This window comes from Macaca fascicularis, chromosome 9 (genome assembly GCF_037993035.2).
Source record: "Macaca fascicularis isolate 582-1 chromosome 9, T2T-MFA8v1.1".
Taxonomy (NCBI): domain Eukaryota; kingdom Metazoa; phylum Chordata; class Mammalia; order Primates; family Cercopithecidae; genus Macaca; species Macaca fascicularis.
This window is the reverse complement of record NC_088383.1, coordinates 50,833,171-50,845,441: the sequence shown is the minus strand read 5'-3', so window position 1 is coordinate 50,845,441 and position 12,271 is coordinate 50,833,171. Positions and strand designations below refer to the sequence as shown.

At 35.9% G+C, this 12,271-nt stretch overlaps 2 protein-coding genes across 21 annotated transcripts in view; one reads left to right on the top strand and one right to left on the bottom strand.

Annotated features, from left to right (window-relative positions):
* The window catches only part of LOC102134652 (cyclin-Y-like protein 2), a 64,164-nt gene that overhangs the window by 26,251 nt on the left and 25,642 nt on the right, over window positions 1-12,271 (top strand). For 5 of the 7 annotated variants that reach the window (XM_074001471.1, XM_074001470.1, XM_074001468.1 and 2 more), the window contains 3 exons: window positions 6,956-7,056; window positions 10,128-10,163; window positions 12,009-12,060. In XM_074001471.1, coding sequence (XP_073857572.1) covers window positions 6,956-7,056; window positions 10,128-10,163; window positions 12,009-12,060 — 189 coding nt within the window. Of the gene's footprint in view, window positions 1-211; window positions 247-6,955; window positions 7,057-10,127; window positions 10,164-12,008; window positions 12,061-12,271 lie in introns of all 7 variants that reach the window. The other 2 variants (XM_074001473.1, XM_045399820.3) reach the window with 1 other exon arrangement.
* The window catches only part of LOC107130780 (uncharacterized), a 428,352-nt gene that overhangs the window by 395,432 nt on the left and 20,649 nt on the right, over window positions 1-12,271 (bottom strand). The window lies entirely within an intron of this gene.

Here is a 12,271-nt window from a genome sequence, read left to right as displayed (position 1 = left end):
AACAAAAAGTGAACTAGGTCAAAAAGTAAAACTAAGTTATTATATTTTACTTTATGAGATTTCTCATACCAGATAATTTAAATATAAATTTTTGAAAGTAATTTTTTAAAATGGAATTTTTCCTCATTTAGGAGTAATTAGTAAGACATTAACTACTACTCTTATTTTACGGTATTTGTGTCAGAAGTGACCTTTTTTTTTTCATTCTTAGTACAAGAAAAAAGAAAAAGCAACTATACAAAGCATGTACGTAAACAGTCAAAAAGTTAAGAAATTGATAGTTTGATATAAAAATGTCTCTCTTGAATTATAATGGGGACCCCAGTGGTGATAGCATGGACCTCTTTTTGTATTTTCCTAAGTATCAAAAATATCCAGAGAATTCTTCAGCTTAGTGTGTCCACCTTTTAAGAATTTCTGACGTTTAAGTTAAATTTCAATAGTCTAGTTGTGGTATAAAGATCTGCCTTAAATATTTAATCATATTTTTAATCAAATAACAAAATAGAATAGCTAATAAATAACGTAACAAAATAACAAATACAGAATAACAAATAACAAAAATAGAATAGCTATCAGCACTGTCTATTGACTTTGTTGTAGCAGGTGAAAGCATACCTTCCTCACTACACCATGACCTTATTTTTCTCCCTCTGTTTCTTCCAACTGTAGCACACTTTTAAATTATATCAGTAATATTTACATGATTATGACTATACAAATATTATTCACTGCTAAGTCATATGGTGTTTTCACTGTGCCTCTGCATTATATGTCCTTCATTCTTTCTCTGAAACAGTTCTGAAATCTGAGCATTTCTGCACTTTTTCTGGATCATCTATTTTTCCCTAGTCTATGTTACTTTACCCAGCCAAATGCAATAAGTAGCCCCTGGTTGGTCTGTTTGCTTTCACATCCATTTTTTTTTTTAGCATGAAGCTAATTTTCTGACTATATTAGTTTGCCTGTTTTCTGACAGCTGTTTTTCCCCCAAGTGTTGTAGCATTTATCCCATGCCTTTTGAAGATACTTTCCATCTGCTAAAACACATCTGTTCCTTTTTTTTTTTTTTTTAATTTTTTTTTTTTTTTTTTGCCGAGGATGGGGTCAACTTTCTTTGGCATTTTGTCATCCTAGTTCAATATACAATGGCTTTCCCTAGATGTGCTCAATGTCTGCTTTTCTGTGCTAGCTCTTTAAAGTCTTTTGGGATCTCACATAGCTGCCATCTTATGTGGGATCACCTGAGTCCTAGATTCTGTTTCCTGCTGTCCTGTTATCCTTTCTAGCTGTACTTGAGCACATTTTCCTGGGCAGAGATGTTTAGGGATCTGGCCAATCTTAAAACCCCTCCTTTTTGATATAGAGTAAACTTCTAGGTTAAATCTAAACTTTATGGTTCTGAAGATATTTTGCAATTGTGCTGTCATTACAGTGTTGTTCTTGACTCTATTGCCATTGTGAGATACATTATTTATAACCAGATTTTATGTATCTGTGGAAGCTTTTTAGAAGCGTCTCTCTCACTGAGATCTGAAATTTCATAACAGCTTGGTAGGAATCTTTTCATTTTATTGAGGCTACTAAGAAGAGAGTCTCAAGAGGACTCTCTTCTTGAGAATTTTTGTATTTTCTCTGTTCCTTTTTTTCTGACAGTCTTGTTATTCAGATGCTAGGTTGCTTAGAACAGTATACCTGCATTGGTTTTTAACTTTTCCACTTTGATTTTTTTCAGCTTCTGTGACTTTTTACTGTAATATTTCTATTGAATTTTTTATCTTTTTCTCACAGTGGTTTTAGATTTTTTTTTTTTTTTTAAGTTTTGTTCCTGATTTTGACTGGTCCATGAATTCCTTTTTTCTGTTGTTTTGATCTCTCTTGTTGGAGGCTTCCTTCCAATGTGTGGTGTTCCCTGGTTTTATTTGAAAGCAGGACTTCTGTTAACTGGTGGCACTCAGTGTGAGGTTTTGGAAGCCAAACTAACTTTTCATTTGTGGGACTTCAGTGTATTATCTGGGGATCTTTACTTGATCCAGTTCAGTTTCTTCTGAGAAAGGATCTCCCAGTTTTCTGCCTGGGAAGTAAAAGAATGTCTACTTGCTTTCCAAAAGCAGAGTTAGGGAAGCAAGTTGGAGTTCTATTTTTGGTGTACCGTTTTCTTTATATCTCAGGTTTAAGCCATGGTATTTCTGAACCTAGAAATTCTCAGGTTTGGTATATCCAGAGAACACACATCTAAGTTTCTTATCAGATGGGAAGACAGGTGGACTTGGGGCTCTAACCACAGATTTTCTGATCTTGCTGGCTTTTGTTTTACATTTTACCCTACCTTCCAAAGTTCCATTTGCCTCTAAGTTCACAGCCTGCCTTTAGTTCTGCAAGACAAACTGGCTTGCTTCTCTTCCAGTCACTTTCTGTAGGGACCAAAGTTGTGCTTCTGTGTTATGTACCACTCCTTTATGTACTTTTTATGTCCCCGCATTTATTAAAAATCATCTCTGTCAACCTTCTGTCCTGATCCTGTTTGTAACTAGTATGTTATGTATGACTAACGAGACTTCCAGAGGCAGAGGAAATAAATTTGTGGTCAATCTATCATATTTAATCCAAATTTAGGACCTATATTTACATGTGAATCAAAGTTTAATTTCAATATAATTAATGGTATTAACCCAGACAATTCTTTAGTGATGTATCTATAATTAGCATATTATACTTTTCTCCTAAGGTGTTGTTTAATATTTTTATTCAAACTTACGCTGCCATATTATCCCATTACCTCACAACATAGATGGAGCTGTTTTCATGAATGTCCAAAGTGTTAGAAATATTTAAGTGAATTAAAATTTGTTTATTTTTAGCCTGGTCAACATAGCAAGAGCTCATCTCTACAAAAAGGTTAAATAACAAATTAGCCAGGCATGGTGGCATGTGCCTTTAGTTTTACCTAATCAGGAGGCTGAGGCAGAGGATCACTTGAGATCAGGAGTTTGAGGCTGTAGTTAACTATAATTTCACCACTGCACTCCAGCCTGGGCAACAAAGGGAGACCTTGTCTCAGAAAAAGAAAGAAGTTATTATTTAAAAACATATCTAAACTTTGTCCTGCCAAAAAGGAGAGAGGAAAACCTAAACTTGAGTTTTCATTTTATTTTATATTTGCTGGGAAGAATGCCATAGTTTATTTATTTATATACTTTTATTTCCATAGGTTTTGGGGGAAACAGGTGGTATTTGGTTACATGAGTAAATTCTTTAGTGGTGATTTGTGAGATTTCGGTGTACCAGTCACTTGAGCAGTATCCACTGAACCCAATTTGTAGTCTTTTATCCCTCACCCCCCCGCACCCTTTTCCCTGTGTCCCCAAAGTCCATTGTATCATTCTATGCCTTTGCATCCTCATAGCTTAGCTCCTACATATGAATGAGAACATATGATCTTTAATTTTCCATTCCTGAGTTACTTCACTTAGAATAATAGTCTCTGATTCCATCCAGGTTGCTGGGAATGCCATTGATTTATTCCTTATTATGGCTGAGTGGTATTTCTTAATCCACTTGTTGATTGATGGGCATTTGGGCTGGTTCCGTATTTTTATAATTGCAAATTGTGCTGCTGCAAACATACATGTGCAAGTATCTGTTTTGTATAATGACTTCTTTTCCTCTGGGTAGATACCCAGTAGTGGGATTGCTGGATTGAATGGTAGTTCTACTTTTAGTGTTTTAAGGAATCTCCACACTGCTTTCCATAGTGGTTGTACTAGTTTCCATTTTTACCAGCATTGTAGGGAAGTGTTTTCTTTTCTGTGCATACATACCAACATCTATTATTTTTTGATTTTTTTATTATGGCCATTCTTGCAGGAGTAAGGTGGTATGGCATTGTGGTTTTGATTTTCATTTTCCTGATCATTAGTGATGTTGAGCATTTTTTCATATGTTTTTTGGCCAGTGGTATATCTTCTTTTGAGAATTGTGTATTTATCGCTTTAGCCCACTTTTTGATGGGATTGTTTGTTTTCTCCGTTGCCCATCTGTTTGAGTTCCTTGTAGATTCTATATATTAGTCCTTTGTCAGATGTATAGATTGTGAAGATTTTCTCTTTCATTCTGCAGGTTGTCTGTTTACTCTGCTGATTGTTCCTTTTCCTGTGCAGAAGCTCTTTAGTTAAGTCTCACCTGTTTATCTTTGTTTTTGTTGCATTTGCTTTTGGGTTCTTGGTTATGAAGTCTTTGCCTAAGCCAATGTCTAGAAGGTTTTTCTCATATTATCTTCTACAATTTTTATGGTTTCACATTGTAGATTTATGTCCTTGATCCATCTTGAGTTGATTTTTGTATAAGGTGAGAGTTGAGGATCCGGTTTTATTCTCCTGCACATGGCTTTGCCAATTATGCTGGCACCATTTGTTGAATAGGGTTTACGTTCTTCACTTTGTTTTAGTTGGCTTTGTTGAAGTTAAGTTGGCTGTAGGTATTTCAGTTTATTTCTGGGTTTTCTATTCTGTTGCATTGGTGTGTGTGTGTATTTTTATACCAGTACCATGCTGTTTTGATGACAATGGCCTTATCTTATAGTTCGAAGTTAGATAATGTGATGGCTCTAGTTTTGTTGTTTTTGCTTAGTTTTGTTTTGGCTATGTGGGGTCTTGTTTGGTACCATATTTTAGAATTTTTTTTTTAGTTCTGTGAAAAATGATGATGGTATTTTGATACGAATTGCATTGAATTTGTAGATTGCTTTTGGCAGATGATCATTTTCACAATATTGATTCTACCCATTCATGAGCATGGATGTCTTTCCATTTTTTTGTGTCATCCATAATTTCATTCAGCAATGTTTTGCAGTTCCCAATGGCATATCAAAAAGATAATCCGCCATGATCAAGCGGGTTTCATACCAGGGATGCAGGGATGGTTTAACATATGCAAGTCAATAAATGTGATACACCACAGAAACAGAATTCAAAACAAAAATCACGTGATCATTTCAATAGATGCAGAAAAAGCATTTGACAAAATCCAGCATCCTTTTATGATTAAAACCCTCAGCAAAATTAGCATACAAGGGACATACCTCAATGTAATAAAAGCCATCCATTACAGATCCACAGCCAACATAATATTGAATGGCAAAATGTTGAAAGCATTCCCCCTGAGAACTGGAACAAGACAAGGATGCCCACTGTCACTGCTCCTATTCAATATAGTACTGAAAGACCTAGCCAGAGCAATCACACAAGAGAAAGAAATAACGGCCATCCAGATCAGTAAATAGGAAGTCAGACTGTCACTGTTTGCCGATGATATGATCATATACCTAGAAAACCCTAAAGACTCCTCCAAAAAACTCCTATAACTGAAAAATGAATTCAGAAAAGTTTCAGAATATAAAGTGAATGTACACAAATCAGTGGCTCTGTTATACCCCAACAGTGATGAAGCTGAGCATTAAACCAAGAATTCCACCCCTTTATAATAGCTGCCAAAAAAGACAAGCAGACAACAAACAACAACAACAACAACAACAAAAACAGCACCGGCTTAGGAATATACCTAAGCAAGGAGGTGAAAGACCTCTACAAGGAAAACAGCTTTAGTATTTTTAATGGGTTAAAATGAGAGGCAGCAGGTACAGTGGAAGAAGTCAGTGGTTGGGCATTGGCATCCAACAGGTACTGGACCTTTGATGGTCAGACTTTGGTTTTGACTTACTAAAATATGAGGTATGATTATTTTCTAGTTTTTGTCATTAAACCTTAAAACTACTAAGTAAACCCTTCCATTTCTTGTTAAAGATTGTAAAATTTCATACGCTGTGATTTATGCTGATTGAAGTTAGATTTGTTTCTATTTTGTGACTACCTTAAATAATACCTATAAACAGTAAAGTGTTAGTAGTGTTTGTGCTGTAATTAAATGTAGTAAGACTTACCTTCCAAATTATAACTGAATTAATTTGTCAAACACTTGAACTTTTTGATTTATTCAACACTTTATGCTGAGCAGCTGGAGGTAGGAACAGTTAGGGCTCTCCTTTATTCTTATGGAGAGGCGTACTTTCTCATGAGGGCAATACTCTGCTAGAATTAGTATCTTGTAACCAGTTAGTGTACAAGAAAACATGTTTTGGTGAGGCTACTGGCAAAGAGATCCAAGAGGGTATATGGAGTCAAGCTTGCTGGAACAAGGAAAGAGAAAAGCATTATTCCAGGCAGAGAACAGGGGTACAGCAGGAAAATGCCTAGGTGCAGGTCAAATGATTTATAGAATAAAATTAATCAAGTTTTGAAATGAATGGAAAATATTCTCTGAGGGTCTCATTTGAGTCATGTCATGGCAGTCTTATTTAAACATGAAGTGAAAGTTAAATTTTTTTTTATCCTCCACATAAGAAAACAGGACTAAAGAAACCTATGGCTTCCTCACTTGTTGGTGGCCTAGCAGCTCTGGTACACAGAGCCTCTGAATCTGAAACACTTGTTTTGTCACAATATTGCCTGAAATAATACATTTAGGATTAGTAACTTAGTAAATGCATTAGTCTTGTATTCATTGCAGTAAAATGGTCCTATACCAATATTATTTAATACATTACATTTTACTGTAGTAAATAAATAACAGAAATAAAAATTCTCAGCTGTTTTATGTCACTATAAAAAATGAAATCTTATTTTAAACTTTTCTCATTATTTATAAAGGCAATTCATAAAATCCTTGTTAGGTTTGATGATAGATACCATATTAAGGGTAGCATTTTGTAACCCGTATCTCAAACATCATCTGTGGCAGTAAAGAGCCTCCAGTGGGTATTCTATAGAGTGCATATGATACCACACTCAGGCAGTTCATGGAGTGTAAGAAATATCCTAGTGCTTTGAAAAATTTGACATTTTAACCAATGAAAAAGTATACTTTGATAAGTTTAACTTACACTTCCCTTCCCTTTCAGGTATCTACTGAGCGTTTTACTCAACAATACAGTTCATGTTCGACAATATTCCTTGATGACAGCACAGCCAGCCAACCTCATCTTACAATGACACTAAAATCGTGAGTACAACATTAATGCCAAGGGACGGACTCCTTTATTCAAAAATTATTTCAGCCATTTTATTGTCCTCTTCAGCAGTCATTTTAAGAAATTGGAGTCAATTGTATATTGATATCCAGATTCTAAATATTAAGTATCAATTTCTCTTTTAATCTTAGACATCATGGTGGAAGGAAAAATCAGCACATAAGCAATCCCAGAAAAAGTGTAGCTATTTATTTGATGCCTTTATGCCTTAAGACAATGTTGAACACAATGAGAAGGATAGGTTACCGTTATTGATTTTTCAGTGCATTGCCAGCCTAAATCAATGTGTACTACTTTGGACATTAGTCTTGACAGAAGGAACAGCTTTTTCTCTTCTGGCACCACAGTGTATCTGCATTTGATTTTCTCCCACTGTGCATGAGAACTTCATGGGCCACGAAGATGTGCTTTGAGAGCACCCTGAGATGAAGTTTTTTTAAAAAGGAACAACAACCAACACCACCACCAGCTCCACTGGGTTTGTCCAGTGTACATCATTATCACCTCCTTGGATTATGAGTGTTGATTTTTAGAACACAGTTTGGAAAGTACTAATTTAGCATATTAATGTCTTTGTCTTTAATTTTACTTTTCATTCTATAAACATAACTAGCTTACAAACTATTTTATTTCAAATGCTCTAGCATTTTTAGCTAATTCAATTGTCAGTAACTTTTACTTTAATTAAAAATGGCAGCTGACTGCTGACTTGGAGTCATCTCCCAGCAGGGGTCGACAGACACCTCATACAGGAGAGCTGGCATTTGGCAGGTGCCCCTCTGGAACGAAGCTTCCAGAAGAAGGAACAGGCAGCAATCTTTGCTGTTCTGCAGCCTCCACTGGTGATACCCAGGCAAACAGTCTGGAGTGGACCTCCAGCAAACTCCAGCAGACCTGCAGAAGAGGCCCCTGAATGTTAGAAGGAAAACTAGCAAACAGAAAGCAGTAGCATCAACATCAACAAAAAGGACAACAATGCAAAAACCCCATCAACATCAAAAGGTCATCAACAACAGCGATCAAAGGTAGATAAATCTATGAAGATGAGACAAAAAACCACACAACAATGCTGAAAATGTCCAAAACCAGAATGCCTCTTCTCCTCCGAAGGATCACAACTCCTCACCAGCAAGGGAACAAAACTGGATGGAGAATGAGTTTGACAAATTGACAGAAGTAGACCTCAGAAGGTGGGTGATAACTAGCTCCTCCAAGCTAAAGGAGCATGTTCCAACCCAATGCAAGGATGCTAAGCAGCTTGATAAAAGGATACAGAAACTGCTAACTAGAATAAAGAGTTTAGAGAAGAACATGAATGACCTGATGGAGCTGAAAAACACAGCACGAGAACTTCATGAAACATGTGTATGTATCAATAGCCGAATTGATCAAGCAGAAGAAAGGATATCAGAGATGGAAGATCACCTTAATGAAATAAAGTGTGAAGACAAAAAGATTCTGATTTTCACTCCAACTCAATCATTCCAAACTTTGCTGCACTTTGAAATCACCAGATAAATTTTTAACAACCCTGATGCCCAAAGTCCTACCCAATGCTAATTAATTAAATTGAAAAGTCTTATGTTGAAAATGACGCAGTAAATCTCCTCAGTTGATTTTAATGTGCAGCAAAGTTTGAGAGCCACAGCTTAATTTGAGTTTAGGACGAGAAACTCCTCCTATTTGGTGGGACCTTGGGCAAGTCAGTTTTAAGGTTTGTTTCCCTGATCTGTAAAATGAGTGCTGGATTAAATGTCATGTAAGGTCATTGGTCCTTTCCAGCATGTAACTTCAAATTCTGTGATTTTAAAATTATTTTAGAGATGAAAACTACTTAAAGCACTATAGACGTATCCATCTTAAATGCTAACATTACAGGCTTTTTAAAAAGTGCTAATATTATATAGACCTATTATTAAAATTGAAATTTGCCTTCCCTCAGTTATTTTGAGCCTCATTCTAGATGCTGAGGGTAAATGGAAGCACATAACATATGTAAGAGAACCTCTTGTTTTGTGATATGCAGCATCTGTGAGTAACTTAGGAATACAGTTACATATATCTGAAGAGGTGTATCTGTTCATAAATATTTCAGTTAAAATAATTGAAGGTACCTGCCATTCATATTACACTGTGTCCTGTTACACTGCCTTGTCAGCATGTCTCATTTTAGGATCACTGCACCTGTCATTGATTTCCTGTGTGCTTATGTTTACTAATATATTTTTTAATAATTATGCAAAAGTGATTTCAAATAATTTTATTTGTTATAAAGCACTTTCATTATGTATTTTTAGGGAAATAATTAAAAATGGGTGGTAGGAGATAGTGAACTAAACTAAAATGCAGGGCCTAACATCTTAAAAAAGAAAACACTGCTACTAAATGGCTTAAACATATGGACGCGTAGATGTAAACTGCATGAGGCTGTGTGCGGTGGCTCATGCCTGTAATCCTAGCACTTTGGGAGTTCCGAGGCAGGTGAATCACTTGAGGCCAGGAGTTTGAGACCAACCTGGCCATCAATGGCAAGACCCTGTCCCTACTAAAAATAGAAAAATTATCTGGGCGTAGTGGCACAAACCTGTAGTTCCAACTACTTGGGAGGCTGAGGCATGAGAATCGCTTTTACCTGGGAGGTGGAAGTTTTAGTAAGCCAAGATTGCGCCACTACACTCCAGTCTGGGTAACAGAGTGAGACTCTGGGTCAAAAAATAAATAAATGCATAAAGTAAATTGCATAGAATGAAAGGTTTTGTGGGTAGAAGAGCATATAACCGGGAAATATGTTATTACTTGTATATTATAATCATCAACAGAAACATGTCTTCTAAAAGCATACTGCCTTGCATTTTGATTCTCATATTTTTGCTAAAAGCCTAGAAATAAAAACAAGAAAGTGCCCTTATGGTACTGTTCTGAAATACAAGATTTGAATTTCAGAGCTGCTAGGAGAGTTTCCTCTGCCCCCCTTTTAAAAAATGTCTTCAAGCCTAACAAATGATAACATTTATTGTTGTGAATATTTTTTTTCCTTCCACAGTGTGACCTTGGCGATATATTATCATATCAAGCAAAGGTGAGCTTTTTTAAAACCTGTCTTGTTATTCTGGCTAATTACTTTGCATGATATCAAGCTCAGTGTTAGGTCACAGCTCTAGACGTCATAAGCTGTATTGTGCCTACTAAAATATCTAAGCAAATTATTTGTGTTTTCTTTGGTCCTTGAGACTTTTTAAATTCTTAAATGATAGAGTATCTCAATGAGTATGATTTTATATTGATTATATTGATACTTACTGTGATAGAAATATAAAATTGATATTTTTTTCAAAATCTATTTTTAGTTTAGATTTCACAGCCTTAACACTATTGATATTGTGAGCTAGATAATGCTTTGTCATGAGGACTGTCCTGTGCATTGCAGAAAGTTTAGCAGCATTGATGGCCTCTACCAACTAGATGTCAGTAGTAACCCATGACTCAGATTGTGACAATAGAAAATACTCCTTGAGAACAATATTGTTAACATAAATTTTTAAAGGAAAAGATAACTTTTTTATGGTAAAATGTGTGTCGTGTATTTGTATTATTGAAAATCTGTAGTGTTGAGCTTAATAGGAGACAGCTGGATTCTCTAGCGCTTTCTTTGCAATTTGCTTTAAAGAAGCAATAAGATGACCTAGGCTTACTCAAATATGTAGTTGGTAAAAGGTGCATTTTTAAAGCTTTAAAACAGTTGTGGGTATTCTTTAATACTAAATCAAAACTTCACAAGTGCTAGTTTCTTAAATTGGTTACAGTGGCATTTTACATATTCACAAATGTATTCTCGGTACTCACCCATGATTCTTGCACAATAAATGGTTATTTCCCCACATACTTGCATTTATAATATGCGTTAGTTATTTGGAAAATACTGGTTTATGTTTTATTGTATCAAAAATCACTTTTTAAATTTAACCACCAATCTTATTTTACAACGTCTTTAAGTATTGAGAAGCTGTCAAGCTTACAGTAGAAGGAACAAGTTTTTCAAAGTCCTCAGGAAAGCTTAAATTTTATCATTGGAAACAAATACTTATTTTCCTTGTGACATGAGTGACACATTTCCTTGTGAATGAGTGATAGCTTCACTTACATTTATTTTTGAGAATGATAGTTGTAGCTGTTTTTTAGACTGAGTTTCACTCTGTCACTTGGCTGGAGTCCATTGGCATGATCTCAGCTCATGCAATCCTCTCACTTCAGGCTTCTGAGTAGCCGGGACCATAGACGTGTGTCAGCATGCCTGGATAATTTTTTTTGTACTTTTGGTAGAGACAGGGTTTTGTCATGTTGCCCAGGCTGGTCTCGAACTCCTAAAGGAGCTCAAGTGATCTGCCAGTTTGGCCTCCCAAAGTGCTGGGATTCTACAGGCGTGAGCTACTGCACTGGCTGGCTGTATTTTTAAATGAAATTGATGTTTCTCTTTAGTTCCCTGTAGTATATTCTCATGATGTATTTATTATTTTCAGTAATTTAAATTAAAGGAAGCTAGCAAATCTGAATCACATTTACATTCATTAAAGTTCTAAAGAGATTATTGCCCACCACTACTGCTTTGTAAAACGTTCTTGTGTTTCCGTGTGTGGTTAGAGGAGTGAAAATGTGTTTGGTTTATTGTCGTTGCCGATTAGGGAGGGTCAATACTTACAGGCAGTTCTGACTGGTTATAGTATAAAAGACTTCACAGTACAGGACAGGCTGTGCTGAGGAAGAGGAGGTCAGGAAACCCTCTGCAAGTCAGTATCAAGGAGAATTTGTAAAAACCGTTTGCTTGGGTGAAAAAGCACATAGGCACATAGGAGGCATTATTTTACTAAACAGATATTATACTAAGATATTAACAGTTTTTGAAGTAATATACATTCTTATTTTATAGAGATGCAGATAGATCTTTGGGCATATTTGATGAACGGTTACACCCACTTACAGTAAGTGTCACTTTTTTTTTTTTTTTTTTTTTTTTTTGAGATGGAGTTTCGCTCTTGTTGCCCAGGCTGGAGTGCAATGGTGCCATCTTGCCTCACTGGAACCTCCGGCTCCCAGGTTCAAGCGATCCTCCTGCCTCAGCCTCCCACGTAGCTGGGATTACAGGTGCTGCCACCATGCCCAGCTAATTTTGTATTTTTAGTAGAGATGGGG